Below are 16,763 nucleotides of genomic sequence, written 5' to 3'. Positions count from 1 at the left end.
AAATGTGCATGTGTCTGCTCAAACGGTCAGAAACAGACTCCATGAGGGTGGTATGAGGGCCCGACGTCCACAAGTGGGGGTTGTGCTTACAGCCCAACACCGTGCAGGACGTTTGGCATTTGCCAGAGAACACCAAGATTGGCAAATTCGCCACTGGCGCCCTGTGCTCTTCACAAATGAAAGCAGGTTCACACTGAGCACATGTGACAGTCTGGAGACGCTGTGGAGAACGTTCTGCTGCCTGCAACATTCTCCAGCATGACCGGTTTGGCGGTGGGTCAGTCATGGTGTGGGGTGACATTTCTTTGGGGGGCCGCACAGCCCTCCATGGGCTCGCCAGAGGTAGTCTGACTGCCATTAGGTACCAAGATGAGATCCTCAGACCCCTTGTGAGACCATATGCTGGTGCGGTTGGCCCTGGGTTCCTCCTAATGTAAGAATGCTAGACCTCATGTGGCTGGAGTGTGTCAGCAGTTCCTGCAAGAGGAAGGCATTGATGCTATGGACTGGCCCGCCCGTTCCCCAGACCTGAATCCAATTGAGCACATCTGGGACATCATGTCTCGCTCCATCCACCAACGCCACGTTGCACCACAGACTGTCCAGGAGTTGGCGGATGCTTTAGTCCAGGTCTGGGAGGAGATCCCTCAGGAGACCATCCGCCACCTCATCAGGAGCATGCCCAGGCGTTGTAGGGAGGTCATACAGGCACGTGGAGGCCACACACACTACTGAGACTCATTTTGACTTGTTTTAAGGACATTACATCAAAGTTGGATCAGCCTGTAGTGTGGTTTTCCACTTTAATTTTGAGTGTGACTCCAAATCCAGACCTCCATGGGTTGATAAATTTGATTTCCATTGATAATTTTTGTGTGATTTTGTTGTCAGCACATTCAACTATGTAAAGAAAAAAGTATTTAATAAGAATAGTTCATTCATTCAGATCTAGGATGTCTTATTTTAGTGTTCCCTTTATTTTTTTGAGCAGTGTATAATAATAATAATATTTATCTGTCAATATTGAATACATTTTTTATTTACCGTTACCCATTTAAACAGCTTTCTGCAGAGAACGAGAGAGAGAAGGAAACTCATTTACATACCCAGCTCAAACTCTTCTGCTTCTCCAACTTCAGATGCTGGAGTGAACAGGCATATTCTAGTTCAAATTGGCACAGAGCCTCGATGGGGAGAGAGGATAAGTAATCTGTTTGAACAGATTTAGTTTCTCTTGCTCCTGTTAATGGCAAAATATATTAATCCTCAAGTTAAAAAAAATATCTGATCTGGATCATGGGTTGAACATGTTAAAAGTAACTAATAATGTCTTTGTACCTTTTCTGTTCCAGCCTTTTGGAAATCTATGTGAGTAGATATTGTGGTTCTCCAATTCTCTCTCTCTTTCCTATATTTCGTGTTAAATGCAACAGTAAGCCATTTCTCAAGAATGGAATATGTACAATAAATGTTCATTTCTCAAATGTAGTGTTATCATCCTGATATCTATTACCAGGCAGGTTTACAAGTTGCCTGATGACTCAAACTGAATTTGTCCGCTGCTCTTATGTTCGCTACATACTTCAGTCTGAAACTGCCATCTTTTAAGTCGTTTGTGGGGATGTCAAAATGAGGGGTGTTGTACAAAACAAAGCAATCAGCGATTGGATAATCTTTAACCAATTAGAGTATCAAAGCCAATTATGAATTTTCAAAACGCAGTTTACCCATGTGTGTTCTGGCTCTGGTCCAACCCATCGTTTTCTGGGACCAATTAGAATGGTTATAATGTATTTACATTATATAAATCGTCGGGGAGGTACTCAGATCCAGATTCATTGCGATGAAAAAACTAACTTCCGTGGGCGTGGTGTAGCGTTTGGGTAGCCAGGCAAGTTTGGGAAAATGGGTATTTTACTTCAACCTTCAATTATGCCTTCAGAAATATAGCTGTATTAGACTCCCTCTTGTGTTTACATTGCAGTACTGCGAGTTAAATCACATTACCATTCTTTCAAACAACAGTACTGTTCCAAATCTACTAAGATCTGACTGATTGTACAAAACATTTCTGAACACCTGCTCTTTCCATGACATAGACTGACCTGGTGGGGGCATATTAGGAAGGTATTTCTAATGTTTTTTACACTGTATGTTGCTGCTCTCAAGTTCTTTATAAACTTACTTTGATTTTTTTGGTCAACAGATTGATCTGTGCCTGGAGGTAATCAGACAGCTCTATGGCTTCATTGGTCTTCCTTGTTTCTGTGGCAAGATGGTGATTGAAGGATATCTGGCTCAGCTCAAGATTCCTTTCTAAGTCCTGCAACACAATTTATTTACATTTCACTACAGATATAACATTGTGGTACTATGTGTACAGTATCAATCTAGCATAACTGTGTTGACCCTGTCCACCTATATCGGTCTCCCCATAGAAGACCAATACAAATAGACAGAGTTGAAAACCCAATCAGTTTCAATACAAACATCCACCTGGCCTGTGAACATTTATTTAACCCTCATTTTACCAGGTAAGTTGACCGAGAACACATTCTCAGTTACAGCAACAACCTGAGGAATAGTTACAGGGGAGAGGAGGGGGCTCAATGAGCCAATTGTAAACTGGGGATGATTAGGTGATCATGATAGTATGAAGGCCAGATTGGGAATTTAGCCAGGACACCAGGGTTAACACACTTACTCTTACGATAAGTGCCATGGGATGTCAGGACACCCGTTTAACGTCCCATCTGAAAGACAGCACCCTACACAGGGCAATGTCCCCAATCACTGCCCTGGGGCATTGGAATATTATTTTTAGACCAGAGGAAAGGGTACCTCCCACTGGCCCTCCAACACCACATCCAGCAGCATCTGGTATCCCATCCAGGACCAACCCGGCTTAGCTTCAGAAGCAAGACAGCAGTGGGATGCAGGGTGCTGCTGGAGTCAGCCCTGCCATGTGAGTGCATGTACTGTACCTGTATCCTCTTGTTCTTCCTGTGTAGGTCCACAGTGATCAGGGCCAGCCTATGGCTCAGCTCTTCCCTCTCTTCCAGGCTGCGGTCCTTGCTGAGCAGCTGCAGCCGGTGCAGAGCGTCCTTGGTGCGCAGCAGCTCCTCCTCTGTGCCCCTCAGACGCCTGGATAGACAGTTGCGGCGGTTGCGGGCTTTACGCTGGAGCTCCTGCAGAGCGCGCACCTCGTTGCCGTGCTTGGCCAGAACCTGACGGTGTGGGTGGGTGCAAAACATTATGACCTTAGCCATTGCTACAAGATCAGATTATTGTTGTTAGCTGATAATGAGTTTGTTATAGCTGTGTTATAAATCAATTATTCAAGCCCAATTTTCTTTTAGTGCAGCATACCTGGGGAAGGCCACTCTGTGAATCCTGGAAGCGCTGTAGCGCCACCGTGTGGCGGCCCTGGACCTGTTTTAGCAACTTGTTCTCTGTGGCGACACCACTCAGCTGCTGCTGTAGCTCCCAGAATTGGCTGTTGAGTTCCTTGATGTGGTGCCTGTGGGCAGAACTGATGCGCTGGTTTGAGCCCTGCAGGGGCTTGATTGGAGGGAAGCGAGAGGCCTTGTGGTTCCTTGAAAGAGTGTTTTTCTTCTTTTTGCACCACTGCCCTCCCTTGTTTTGAGCTGAGAGGAAAAAGGCACCTAAGTGTGATGCTTACATGGGAATATGCTGCAAACCATCTCGGCCTATAGGCCTACACTTATGTCATTATAGGTAGACTGTCTGTAGTAATGAGAAGATATGTAATATCAGATTGATATCACATACTTCGTGCTTTCGCTGTCTTCGTGCTTAGACCTGGCTTCTTGTTTGGTGAGAGGGAAAGGGTCCTATTTGTAGTAGTGTCAGCCTCCTCCTTGTAGTCTGACTGGGTGCATGACCCCTGAGAGTCTTCCCTGCTGCCGGTCCTACTGCTGTATCCCTTGCTTGACCTGGAGGAGGTGGACTGGCCTGAGGAACAGCTTGAGTCTGCATCGCCTGCACCCACTTCATAGTTTGCATTGTCCTGCTGCACTATGCCTCTGCTGTGGTGTCTCAGCCTCAGAGACATGTCTCCCCCAAAGATAAGCCCGCACCAGTTTCTGTAATATAGTAGACAGATATCCAATGAGCTGGAGTAGTTAATTTAGCCACACTGTATGTGAAATTATAAGAACCAAAACAATCTAGACCTTCAACTATAGCCTACTTACATTCATTAATAGTTTAATACATTTAGCTAATCTAACGTTATCTAGCTAGGTCTAGAAGACAGAGAGTGACAGACATTCCTTGCCTTGATAGAAATCTTTCCTGACTTCAACTATTCTACAAAGCTAACAACCATGCCTAATAATTCCCCATGCCAATGCTATCCTTACATTAAATTATTTTTTAAACACTAAATGTTTTTCCCCCCCACTAACTTTCATTCAGTTAAGTTATTATGTATCTTCATGAGCAAGAGAGTCATTGACAGATTATGTTGTTGGCTGGCTGTCTCTGAAATTGTATTTTGGGTTGCCGTAGAAACAAGCGTTCTCATTGAATAGGACGATGGGAAATGTAGTTTTCTGGCTACTAAACGCTTAATACATTCGGATTATATGAGCAAATCATAGGCAAGCAATGTTATTATATTCCTTAATCATGGGAAATTTCTTAGAACTGACTGCTTTTGGGAGAATTAAAGACCACACCATCCTAATTTGTATATAAACTAATTGTTTTTTAGTAAAACAATTACATTAGACTTCGTTTGCAATTGTTTAAAAAAAAATTACTTTCAGTATATACTACAACAACAAAAATATACATTAGCCTATAATAAGTTAAACAAATAAAGATGTGTCCTGTAGATTTACAACAACAAAAAAACGGTTAAGCCTATAGATAATCATGGTCCAACAATATGCATACATTTCAACTGCCCGCTTTAACTCTTGGTTTTATTTTCACTAGTTGCTCTGTTGGTCAGTGGCTATTTCTGTCGATATATGCACGTTGCATGTAGCTGCAAACGAACTTTGTGGTCCCCATACCGACAGACAGCTCAAGTTGCCAATCACTCGGTCAGCGCTGCACCCATAAAACCTGTCCCACCAATCCTGCGGTGATGGAGGGTTTGGGGACAAAAATAGCCTCAGTGGTGTGGCTTGTGTTCGCAGAGTAATGTCCTGGGTACGCTATACTATTAAGGGAGGCAGCCTGTATCTTTAATAACCCACGTTAGTACCTCATTCTACAGAACACGTCGTAACAAAATGGTTATAAAAGTATTTCTAGCTTCTTCATCAGGATCGACAGCGGTAAGCATTTAGCCGAGTCTTTCTTATTAAATGCAAAATTAACTTTGTTGGCCGGTTTCCCATGACTATTGTTCAGCTCTTAGTACATGCATTTATGTAACTGGCAAACAGATTCAAATCGGTTTAGGTTATTATAGGCCTAGGCAATTTAGCGGTTTGTCAACTTTTAGTACCGTTATTTGGTCTAACTTCTCAGTTGAGCAGCACTAGGACAACTCGAGTTTCCTTATATATCTCGACCGTCGCTGAGATCACATTCCAAACCTGCAATAGCAATCTGTTGAAAATTAATCACCATGCATTCACTTGCAGAACATTCTGGAATATATTTGGATTACTTCAGACCTAATCTACAATATCAAAGAATATATATGATATGTGAACTGATTCTTTGTCCAGAAAATATAAAACAAAAAGTAAAACGGTTTCCTTAATGTATCAGTGTCTTCTACTCTGCTCTCCCCAACCTAATGATAGAAAAAAGCAGACAAACATGATCTCATAAAGAAGAAGCCTATCTATACTGTGTTGTCTGTCTGTACACCTGTGTGATGGTCCAGATCAAAAAGAAGCAACAGGATGTGCTTGGGTTCCTGGAGGCCCTGAAAGTGGACTACGCTCCATTGGACATTGCCTGCAATGAGGACAACCGCATGTGGATGAGGGAAAATGTCCCTGTGGAGAAAAAGCCCACCAACGGGATCCCCCTACCCCCTCAGATCTTCAATGAAGAGAGCTACTGTGGGGTGAGCATAACAAGATCATGTAGAAGGTGTGGTAACTAATAGGCCAGGTAAAGCTGGGGAGAAAATGTCCATTAAAATGCTGAGAGAACGATTAGAGACTAAACTGAAATGTCTCATATGTCTTTTACCACAGGACTACGAGACATTCTTTGACGCTAAAGAAGACAATGCAGTGTTTGCCTTCCTGGGTCTGCCACCTCCTCCAGGATCCAAGGTTGGAATTCAACTTTCACTTACTTTTCTAAAATGAAAATTATGTTTATATAGCTTTTGAGTTTAAGATTACAACAACACAACCTGTTTTCCACTCAAGGGATTTTATAATGCAAATAAACTCAGCAAAAAATGGTTCACTTCCATGTCAGGCTGTTTTAATGTTTATTTAGCGGAAATTCTCAGCCATGTATTGTTCTAGTTTGTTTTTGCTCAGACATGGCTGCTTACACTCCATACTGTATATCATATTCATTTGGAGGGCAAGCAGGAGTTAGTGAGGTTAATTGTGTGAGAGGGATACGATGTGACATGTATGCTACGCTAGTTGAGGATGATGCAACTGTGTTAAACAACCTGACAATTTTCCTTGGTGCAGGAAGCGAAAGAGGCTGAAAAGGCATTTATCCTTGAGAATGGGCCTGTTGAAAATGGGACTGTTGAGAATGAGACCGTTGAGAACGGAACTGATGATGCTGAGGATGAAGAGAACCTTGAAGCTGAGGAGGTTGAGGAGGAGAACCTTGATGATGACTCACTAGTAATGCCTTTCTTTTATCCCCTCAGTCCCTGTCTCACCTTTACCATTTCTCCCCCGGTTTCCTCCCATCTAGCATAACCTTAACCATTCCTCCAGTTAACTCCTGTTGGTTTCATTTTCCATTGACAATTACCAAGTAACCAGTAATGTTGCTAATCCTCTCATTGCATGGATGAGTGTCAATTTAGAGTTGGTTTAAGCACAGTGTAACCATCTCTCATTAATTAACGTGTACATTTCTCACTTTAATAGTTTTTCATTGTGTTTATATTTCATCTATAGTTTTTGCAAAGCATATAAAGTGCTTATAATAATTCTATGATATTATATATATGATTTCTATTCAATAGATAGCAGATGATTGGGAATCAGGTCATTCTTTTTCAAATTAATAATTTGTATAATAGGATTGTTCTTACAGAAGAGCATGCTGATGCTGTTGTAAAAAATGATGATATGAACAATTATATGGAGATTTTTTGTTTTTTTTAAGTACATCAGGCAAACTTAAACTTCTCAACTCACTTTGGGATGCTGCCAAACCGGAGAGATTTACCTGGTGCATGAGCATCACAGAGAAAGGAATTGTTTCTGTTTTTCAAGGAGGGGGCCAGGGACAGCAGATAAATATTGCCCAGCGGAACCTGTGATTTTCCTATAATAAATCCCACTGGCTTTTAGATGGTGCGGTTTCCAGAAGAGTGCAAATTGAGTTGGACCAACTTCATGGGTATTTCTGGGAAATCAGTGCAGCCGCTCTCTGCTTTCGCTGTTCTCCAGAGTACCAGGCCAGTTTATTTTCCATTTAAGTTGCGATGTTGAGGTAATGACAGTTATTTTATTGATACTGTTGACTGTACTGATTTAGCTGGCTTCCGGCAGTGTGATAATATGCAGTCTTCCTTGCTACACTATACATCATTGCGAATCTCTCATTTCTCTCCACAGCACAATATACTGATATTCATCATCTTGCAACCATATGTAATTTCCCTTCATTTATTCATGCATTTTTCTTTACTCAGAGGAGCTGCTGATCCTGATGCCTTACTCTGTGATGTCTTTGAACATGAGACTCCAGCAGTAGGGCTGCTCCCCTCTTGGTGTTTGATGTGTGCCCATGACAGCTGCTGTGTCATTCCTATTCTAACACATCGTTTTTTCCCCCTTGATGGCACATTGTTGTTTTCACTCTAGAAAAGAGAGGTTCCGATGGAGGAGTTCAATGGAGATGAACACACAGATGAGGTGGAAGCAGAGGTGGGAGGAGAAACAGGAGAGGAGGCAGCAGAAGAGGCCGCAGAAGAAGACGCCGCCGCAGAAGAGAAGGTGGCAAAGGAGGAGGAGGCGGTCGAAAACACAGAGGAAGCCGCAGAAGACACTGTAATTGGCTCCCAGAATCCCGTGCTGTGGCATCTCCTCTCCTCCATCTCTTTAATATGGTCTTTTCCTCTACCTCAGGGTTTTGTTTCCCTCAAGCTCTTGTTGTCTTATTCTCCTTCTCAACTCTGGACCATACTAACCCACCCCACTGTTATATTGACTGTCCCATAACTGTTTCAATTGACTGTTCTGTAGCTGTTTCTATTGACTGTTCTATTATTCTTTCGATCTGTTGGATGTTTAACCACTTTTCTGTTCTGGAGCAGTTAACTGTAATCTCTTTGTTGGCTGTTTTGTATTTCTGTTTTAATTGACTCCATTTGCAGCCTTTGTGTCGTCATTGTTCTTGATTTTCCTTGATATGTACTATGTTCTTTGTTCCACATCAATGTCTAGGTGTGTATGTATAGTATGTCAAAAATCAAATCAAATTTTATTGGTCACATACACATGGTTAGCAGATGTTAATGCAAGTGTAGCGAAATACTTGTGCTTCTAGTTCCGACCATGCAGTAATACACATACACATACATGTGTCTCCATGTCTAGGTGTGTATGTGTAGTATGTGTCTCCATGTCTAAGTGTGTATGTGTAGTATGTGTCTCCATGTCTAGGTGTGTATGTGTAGTTCTACTGTCCATCCATGTCTAGGTGTGTATGTGTAGTATGTGTCTCCATGTCTAGGTGTGTATGTGTAGTTCTACTGTCCATCCATGTCTAGGTGTGTATGTGTAGTATGTGTCTCCATGTCTAGGTGTGTATGTGTAGTTCTACTGTCCATCCATGTCTAGGTGTGTATGTGTAGTTCTACTGTCCATCCATGTCTAGGTGTGTATGTGTAGTTCTACTGTCCATCCATGTCTAGGTGTGTATGTGTAGTTCTACTGTCCATCCATGTCTAGGTGTGTATGTGTAGTTCTACTGTCCATCCATGTCTAGGTGTGTATGTGCAGTTCTACTGTCCATCCATGTCTAGGTGTGTAAGTGTAGTTCTACTGTCCATCCATGTCTAGGTGTGTATGTGTAGTTCTACTGTCCATCCATGTCTAGGTGTGTATGTGTAGTTCTACTGTCCATCCATGTCTAGGTGTGTATGTGTAGTTCTACTGTCCATCCATGTCTAGGTGTGTATGTGTAGTTCTACTGTCCATCCATGTCTAGGTGTGTATGTGTAGTTCTACTGTCCATCCATGTCTAGGTGTGTATGTGTTGGTGGGGGTCCTCTGGAAATCCCAACATGTTCTTCAATGTGCCTGATCTGTGAGATCTGTTCAAGTTGCACAACCTCCCATGTATAAGTGTCTCATTCAAGTTTGAGGAGAGGTTCTCTGTTTCCCATATGCCTCCTTGAGGTCATGCTTTCATTGTAAAGATACTGATACACAATTTTTTCTATTTTCTCCTTTTTCTGTCAGAAGGCCCCCGTGAAGCAGGAAGAAGCCCAGGTAAAGTGTTTTTACATTTCTGAAAAGTATTGAAATCAAATCCAAATTTGGGAGTCATGTTTCAGTCTCACTCTTTTTCTTTCTTATCCGAAACAGGAAGAAGTAGAGGATGAGGAGGCTAAGGTAACAGGCGACACTGTGTCCACCGGAGTAAAGACTGATATGAAGGGCATTGTCATTAATAACAACAGCCACTGCTCTCTGTATTGTGCCATCTGCCCCACTAAAAAACGCTCTTAGCCTGGATCCAATAGACCTGACACATGGTTCCATACTACAGTACATTGCACCTTTATTTAACTCTAATATTCTGAAATAAAGTAAATTATTATCTTGTATATATTTTAGTCATTCAACTATTCTCAACAAAGCATATACATGTAGGTCTAAAAGGGAAATAAGCATGTTAGGTCTAAGTTTTCCTGGCCATAGTCACTGATTATAAATCAGTACTATGAAGTTTCTCTGCCAATGCCCAGGCCCAGCTATGTCTGCTAGCCATTGTAACAAAACATGATTACGTCATACATGCTTAATAACATGCTATCTGTATACACTTGCAAAGTTTCCCAACTCAACAGCAGCTTAATTCATTAATAAATGTTTTTATTGTGACTTGAAAGCTGTATTGAGAATGGTAAATGTTATATGAAGACAAAAGCCTGACTGATCAGAAAAGGTCAAATATCACATTATTTTAATGTCTCATACCACTGTTGTGTTCTGTTGGGTTCAGAAGTGCCTCAGAAGCAATTGCTGGTATTGTGCAATGCTGGTATTGAATACAATGTGCTGTGGCACAAACAAACAGACGCATGGTAAACCAAGACGTGTTCGTGTTACCCAGGGCACTGTTGTTCTCTACAGAGTGAACCATTATAAACTCGTTATTGATAAGATATAAAGTTATATGCTATTGAATAAGTTCAACTGAATATATCCATCAGTATTTATGTGCAATGTGTCAATAGATATCAAAGCACTTGTGATGTTATTGGATTGTAGTAATAATCAATTTGTTAAAATCTCTATTTCCTAGTTACAGTAACCTGGTGAAAGCTAGCGAGTTGATCCAAAGCTAATCACTGCTATTCGTTGTTTTAGGGAGAAGACGATCACCCGGTTTCTGAGGTAGATCTACTTTGAATGTTCTATAGCTGTAGTGTTCAGTCCTTAAATCGTATTCATTATATACTGTAGTCTCAATGTCTGTGCTAAGGGCCTTGGGTGTTCAGTTTTAATGTGTTTGTTTGCATCCTTGTGATTGTGATCTATATCTGACATCCAGACAACTAACCTCACATTCTTCTTTGTTGTAGCTTTTCTTGTGCAATATTGAATGCTTGAAACCCCTCTTCCTTCGAAGTCCCATGACTTACAACTCCAGATCCATTATTGTTGTTTTTGCCCCCGTCCCATTTTCCACAGGTCTGCTGTGGAGGGATTGCTGTATGTTCGGATGCATTTCATCTTAATCCTTGACACAGTTTTAGAACACTACTGATTTGTTCTATGACATGCCACCTTAGAGATATAATCATTAGATACCCTAGTCAATAACATTCATATTTGTCATTTGATAAGATATTTTTATGATTGTATTTAGAAATATGTCATGCTCGTTTAGCTGCTACTCTGTTTAGTGTCTACATTGAAAGATATCTTGTATAAGTAGTTAAAACAGATACAGTAACAAGGATTGTACGTCTAAATAAATCCAATAAAGTCACATAAAGATAATTACGTTTATCTAAATATTTTAGGGCTCCAGCTTGGTTCATGTTGAATCATGCATGTAAAGCTATTTGCAAGAGGGTCTCCTCCAGCATCTCCTTGTACCTCCTCCACACATTGACCCCTCCCCCCTTTGCCCTTTTCCCCATCTCTTGGTTTGGTTTTCCAGGGAGAAGAGGATTTGGGGTCGGAGGTAACTGGGTGTCTGCGGCTGTGAATTTATCCGGTTGTTCCCTTAGTCACCAGCTGTGTGGGTTTGTCTGGCAGAGATCAGAAGGCTTTGTGTGATCTATCTGCCGTTTGCCCCTCATCCGTAGTCTGTGTTCACTCCCTCCGAACCTCTGTCTGTCTGTCTCCCCTCTCTTTTAGCCTTCTTCCTCATTTCTTCCCTAGTCCTGTAGCTGCTTCCTTCCTGCCAGCCTGAACTATCCCTGTAGATTCCATTAAAAAAATAACGGACTTTTCCTATAGCGCATGCCTCTGGTGTCACCTCTGACCTCTCCATTCACACCACTGACACTTAATCTCATCCTTTCTAGGAGGAAGAAGAGCTGCGACAGCTTGAGGTAGATTGATATGTGTTTTTAAACTACATTCGTCCCCCCTCTACCTCTCCACCATTCTATCAATGCTGCTTTTCTTGCTTCCAAATCTTGCAGAGTTTATTCAGCATTCCTTCAATTTCCTCCTCCACTACTTTTTTATGTAGATTAAAACAAACCTATCTCACCGACGTATGGCATCTGAACAGACTGTAGCCCTTACTGTATATCTTTAGCCCTCTCACTCATTCCAGATAATGATATCTCAATCGTTGGATGAGCAACATGGTAACTCTGGTAGCCATCAGAACACAGACCATGATAGAGAAACCCAACATTGTCATTCATACTGATTTTAGAATAGTCCTCACTCTCTCTCTCTCTTTCTGTCTCTTTCTCTCTCCCTCTGTCTCTCTCTCTTTCTGTCTCTCTCCCTCCCTCTGTCTCTCTCCCTCTCTCTCTGTCTCTCTCTCACACACACACACACTGCTTTTTGCTCTCTCTCTCTCCCTCGGCTCTGTTCTTTCTCCCCTTTCTTTCTCTCCTCCACCTCCTATACCTTCATTGCAGGAGCAAGAAGAGTCAGTCAATGAGGTTGAGAGTTTCCTCTGGTTGTAATTTGTGGCATCTTCTGTGGATCTTAGATTGGAAACACCCTTTCTCTATCTATCTCTATCTCTCTATTTGTCTCTGCTTCTGCATGGGTGGTGGTCTCTGTGGTACAGATAACTGATAGTGTGCAGCATGACAGACGCAACATCGCGAACACAGTCATTCGGTACACCTATGGTAATAATAATAATAGTGGGAACATTAAGTAGCACAGGGTTTTCCTCCCGCTTGTAGTCTCCTTAGTGACATGCCGTTTCACTTATCTCAAATATAGGCCGTTGTATCTCTTGCTTTTTAAATGCTCAAAACCCCTGATATCCCCATCCTTAGGAAGAAGAAGAGTCCCCAGAGGTATATTCTGGCTGTGCTCCCAGCCCATTGCATGGTGTGGCCCCTGACGTGGAGTAAATGGATCTTATGCATGACGCTACTCCTTCATATGTGGATTTAGTGTGGGTTTGTGAAGAGCTCTCTACTCTCTTATTCCCCAAGGCTGCCAGCATCACTCCTGTGCTATGCTGTCTTTAATTTTTGGAACTGATTGGATTTTCTCTGGACTCTGGTTCTGGTTTTGATGCAGTGTGACTGGGATGAGGTCATTGCCCATTGGTTTACGTGGAGGCTTGAGTATTCTGTAGCATTGTGCCAGTGGATGTTTCATAACAGGTGACATGCATCGTTTGGTGTCAAGATCTGCCTCTGCGCACATGATCACAAGTCTGACACATAGACATGCTTGTGAATTGGATCTTACGGTGTTGCATAGGGATCCCTAGTGACTTGACCAGAACTTGATGACAACCGGGATGTTTAAAAAGCCATTGGCATGGCTTCTCTTTCGGAGGAGAGTCTTGAGACTGAGTGTGGACAGGACAAGCACAGCAAAAGATGAATGACTGTTTGTTATTGTGCAATGCTCCCCCACAACAAGATCTTGGCAGTGTCAGATATGTTGCACCAGATTACACTGCTTTAAATAATTTGTTACTGTGGACATTATTTATCAAATCTTGAATACACAGCAAGCACTATATCCACAAGCAAGTTGTCCGTTACGTAGTCATTAAAAACAGTGAATTACTTGGTCACAGGACTAAATAATTGCACTGTATCACCTTTTTAAAATGTCACCCATAGCGTAAAGGCTATTTACCTTTGTAGAAATGTAGCTTATTGCATTAGAGCAACAACATGCTCAACACAACAGATGCACCTTGGAGTGAATGTGGTCTGATGATTTGTGAAGTATGCAGTGCCTTGCAGTTTCACATCGTATGACACCACCTCATAGAGGGCCTTGCTTAAAGGCCCACACTACTCTTACTACTTCACTGGCAGTTAAGGGAATGGTGCCTTATCCCTGTGGATAACTTGTTCCCTTGGCCTAAGTAATGGATATATTCCTAATGTCTTCCCATCCTCATCTCTCCTACCTGTTTTCTTGATGCCTCCCCTGGATTGTAATATGGTTTTACTCCCTTTTAACCCAACTATACACAATAACTTTTCCTTTTCCCCTCTGCTGGACCTCACCCTCCTTATGCAAAGGAGAAAGAAGAAAAAGTTCTCACCAGTGTTCACCTTGGTGCAAAGACTCTTGTTCCACTTTGAGAAGCCTTCTACTGAATATTCTACTGAATCTTTGTTATGGTTATTGATGATGATGACTGCCTTACCTGAATGAAATCAGTTTCTCCACTTCTCACTAATCTTTCTAAACTGTAATCAAGCACAGCTGAGTGATATCACTTAATTGAAGACGGGCGCTTTGGAGTTAAACTACAGTTTGGCTCTTATATTGATAGTACTGAGTGGGATATCTTGGTTCTCCCTTTTATTTTTATTTTTATTTAACCTTTATTTAACTAGAGAAGTCAGTTAAGAACAAATTCTTATTTACAATGACTTGTTTTACCTTGTCATCAACGTTGCCATTACTCACTTTTCTTTTCTCAGCAGGAAGAAGAGGACGAGTAGTTACAGCCAGGAAAGGTTTAGGATGTGATTTACTACTGCCCAGGTAAAATACACTTATTTATTGCTTAATTGGAATTCTCTTCTCTGCCACTGGGTGGCAGTATTAGAGCATGTAGTTTGCAGTGAACTGATGGCTGCACCTCATAAACATGTCTTCTTGTTACTGAATGTCTTTCTAGAGTAATTTAAAAAGAAAACTATTCAGTACATGTATTACTCTGTGCCTTTTGGACTCTTTTATCAAATGTCTTGTCATACTGGAATTATTAAACCATTGTATTGTTTAGTGCCCTACATGTACCTAGGTTATAATCTGTTTGATATCATACAGATTACATATATCAATCCTAAAAAAACACATAAACCAACCAGTGTAAAGTGAGGATATAATCCCTGTATGTAATGTACACTGTTGCTGTTATGTATTGGTAGCTGTGTGTTTTCATAAGTGTTCTGTCAGAGAAGCTAGAGAGAACAGAGCATTGGTCTATTTAACAGGGACTGTCACCAGTCTCTACACAAAAAGCTTTAGTGAGCACAGAATGCCTGAAGGATCCAAAGAACAATCATATAAAACTATATTTCATGAATTCTCGTTTCTTTTCCTGCGGCAGTGATGATGATAATAATAATCGTAATCTTCAAAGCCGCACTCATCTCCACTCTCCAGTAGTGTAGGAAAAGAATGCTCTCTTCAGGAGATATTTGAGTTGATGAGAGAGAACAGCCTGAGACTTTGATCGGATGGCATAGCCCACCACACCCCCCCCCTGAAAAAAAACAACCTGTCACGTCCAGTTAGAGAAAGCAGTTAAGTGAGCTACTGAAGAGCCTCGGGAGGGACTGGCACTCAGGGAGGCATGGGCAGTTTGGGCACCATGGTGACTGGAAGCTTAGGACCCACAGCCACTAACAGCGGCGCATTGGTGACCTTTTTTTTGTCTTCCAGCCTCGAGAGACCCCCTGTTCCGATCCTTCCTGACCCCCCCTGACCCCTCAGACCGTCCCACACCCATCCCACTACCCACGATGCCCCCACCTGCTCACTGGGAATGCACATGTCCCCCTGCTGGACCCTGCTGGCTGAAACCTGCCAATCACACACTGTCTGTACGGCCTACCTATACTCCAGAGATACCCCCCTGTTTTACCAGATGTTTATATTGCGTAGGGGACTAGGACTAGAGAAGATGTGTTGCTGTACTTCATTTGTATAACGTTGTTAGTTTATGGTAGCTTCCATCCAGTGTGTAGCTCAATTACATAGTGTTATCAGTTTGTTTTATTCAGCAGCTTTTCTAATTGTACATACACAGTCATATGTTAAGTGTTTTAAAGATTTCAAACATACTTCTCATGTTTCAAACTGAAAATGGTAGTTTTATACCACAGTTTGTATAGGATGATGAGCATGTCACCAACAACAACTTAGCAGTCAATGACGGACAGCTATAAACCTGTGAGTATCTGAGTGAAGATCACTCTACTGTGAACTGCAACCAGTGAATGGACTTATAATCTCAGCCTGAAACAGATCTATCAATGCAGTGCCTCTCACTTGATGCCAGCAAAGATGTTAGATCTATATGTGTGAATGCAACCCAGTGACAATGCCTCAGTCCAACATGAGAAAGACCCTTGTGTAGGGTTTCCACTAGCTTTCATAGCCACAAAGTCAGATTCCACAAATTGCTTTTGGTCTTACTTTAAGGTTAGGGTTAAGCATAAGATTAGCAGTGTGGTTGGGTTGGGTAAAATATTAATTGTAGAAATGGGCGGGGTTTAACCATAATTATGACTTTGTGGCTGTGACAATCCTCATGTAGCGTGCTTTATGACTGTGTTTGCAGCTACTGGACACCATTCACTGAACGTTACTATCTGCTGATCTACTGTGCACTTTGTTGAATGTAAAATTATGTGGATGACTAAGAGATCCCCCTAGATGTAAGAGAAGTGAAATGCCAATAAAGTTGAATGGTGTGAACAGCTCCCCATGGCCTATTATGTTCTATTTTCAATTCATTGGGTTTTATTTATAGATCTGTGTACAATGTTAGGGCTGGGCAGTGCAAGGTCAAGTCAACAGGATGTAGGTCAGTGTAAAGCCTATCTCTGGGGACTCCAGAAAGAGGTATGGAGGAGGGTATTGCACAGTAAAAAGAATTTGGTGGAAAAGAAAACCAAGAACACATTTATGTCCACATTTGCATAAAGTATTACAAGTGTGAGTTTTGTGAATTTGTCCTAGAAATGT

General features: G+C 41.8%; 2 protein-coding genes and 1 long non-coding RNA gene across 52 annotated transcripts; 2 read left to right on the top strand and 1 right to left on the bottom strand.

The window, feature by feature from the left end:
• Positions 1 to 2,131: 2,131 nt before the first annotated feature.
• On the bottom strand, positions 2,132 to 4,075 carry LOC139548472 (lebercilin-like protein). The gene is made up of 4 exons (XM_071358176.1): positions 3,793 to 4,075; positions 3,370 to 3,647; positions 2,985 to 3,227; positions 2,132 to 2,323 (listed from the first exon to the last, which is right to left on the bottom strand). The coding sequence occupies exons 1-4, from the start codon at positions 4,073 to 4,075 to the stop codon at positions 2,174 to 2,176; spliced, it is 954 nt and encodes a 317-aa protein (XP_071214277.1). The 3' UTR covers positions 2,132 to 2,173.
• Positions 4,076 to 5,092: 1,017 nt separating this feature from the next.
• Positions 5,093 to 16,498, top strand: LOC139548117 (adapter SH3BGRL-like). 50 transcript variants are annotated; one of them, XR_011669636.1, is made up of 13 exons: positions 5,093 to 5,312; positions 5,873 to 6,058; positions 6,192 to 6,272; positions 6,651 to 6,812; positions 8,010 to 8,195; positions 9,612 to 9,641; positions 9,738 to 9,764; positions 10,746 to 10,772; positions 11,545 to 11,568; positions 11,915 to 11,941; positions 12,860 to 12,981; positions 14,489 to 14,549; positions 15,456 to 16,498. XR_011669636.1 is itself a non-coding variant. In XM_071357494.1 (13 exons), the coding sequence occupies exons 1-12, from the start codon at positions 5,268 to 5,270 to the stop codon at positions 14,504 to 14,506; spliced, it is 834 nt and encodes a 277-aa protein (XP_071213595.1). In that variant the 5' UTR covers positions 5,097 to 5,267; the 3' UTR covers positions 14,507 to 14,549; positions 15,456 to 16,498. The 50 variants fall into 50 exon arrangements, 34 of the variants coding, with proteins under 34 accessions (XP_071213595.1, XP_071213599.1, XP_071213598.1 ...); XR_011669637.1 differs by having other exon boundaries at positions 5,094 to 5,312; positions 9,615 to 9,641; XM_071357494.1 differs by having other exon boundaries at positions 5,097 to 5,312; positions 12,860 to 12,880.
• LOC139548123 (uncharacterized) lies at positions 8,202 to 9,218 on the top strand. Its single transcript, XR_011669653.1, has 2 exons — positions 8,202 to 8,917; positions 8,951 to 9,218. It is a non-coding gene; the product is annotated as an uncharacterized lncRNA (long non-coding RNA).
• Positions 16,499 to 16,763: the final 265 nt, after the last annotated feature.

This window comes from Salvelinus alpinus, chromosome 21 (assembly GCF_045679555.1).
Source record: "Salvelinus alpinus chromosome 21, SLU_Salpinus.1, whole genome shotgun sequence".
In the NCBI taxonomy this organism is placed as follows: domain Eukaryota; kingdom Metazoa; phylum Chordata; class Actinopteri; order Salmoniformes; family Salmonidae; genus Salvelinus; species Salvelinus alpinus.
The sequence above is the reverse complement of the archived record's forward strand: the minus strand, read 5'-3'. Positions and strand labels throughout refer to the sequence as shown.

Coding starts and splice junctions, on each gene's coding strand:
- LOC139548472 (XM_071358176.1), bottom strand. CDS start 4,075: ATGTCTCTGAGGCTGAGACACCACAGCAGAGGCATAGTGCAGCAGGAC. Junction 3,648..3,792: donor GAAGACAGCGAAAGCACGAA/GTATGTGATATC, acceptor TTTTCCTCTCAG/CTCAAAACAAGGGAGGGCAG. Junction 2,324..2,984: donor GGAAGAACAAGAGGATACAG/GTACAGTACATG, acceptor ATTGTGTTGCAG/GACTTAGAAAGGAATCTTGA.
- LOC139548117 (XM_071357494.1), top strand. CDS start 5,268: ATGGTTATAAAAGTATTTCTAGCTTCTTCATCAGGATCGACAGCG. Junction 6,273..6,650: donor CACCTCCTCCAGGATCCAAG/GTTGGAATTCAA, acceptor TCCTTGGTGCAG/GAAGCGAAAGAGGCTGAAAA. Junction 9,642..9,737: donor TGAAGCAGGAAGAAGCCCAG/GTAAAGTGTTTT, acceptor TATCCGAAACAG/GAAGAAGTAGAGGATGAGGA.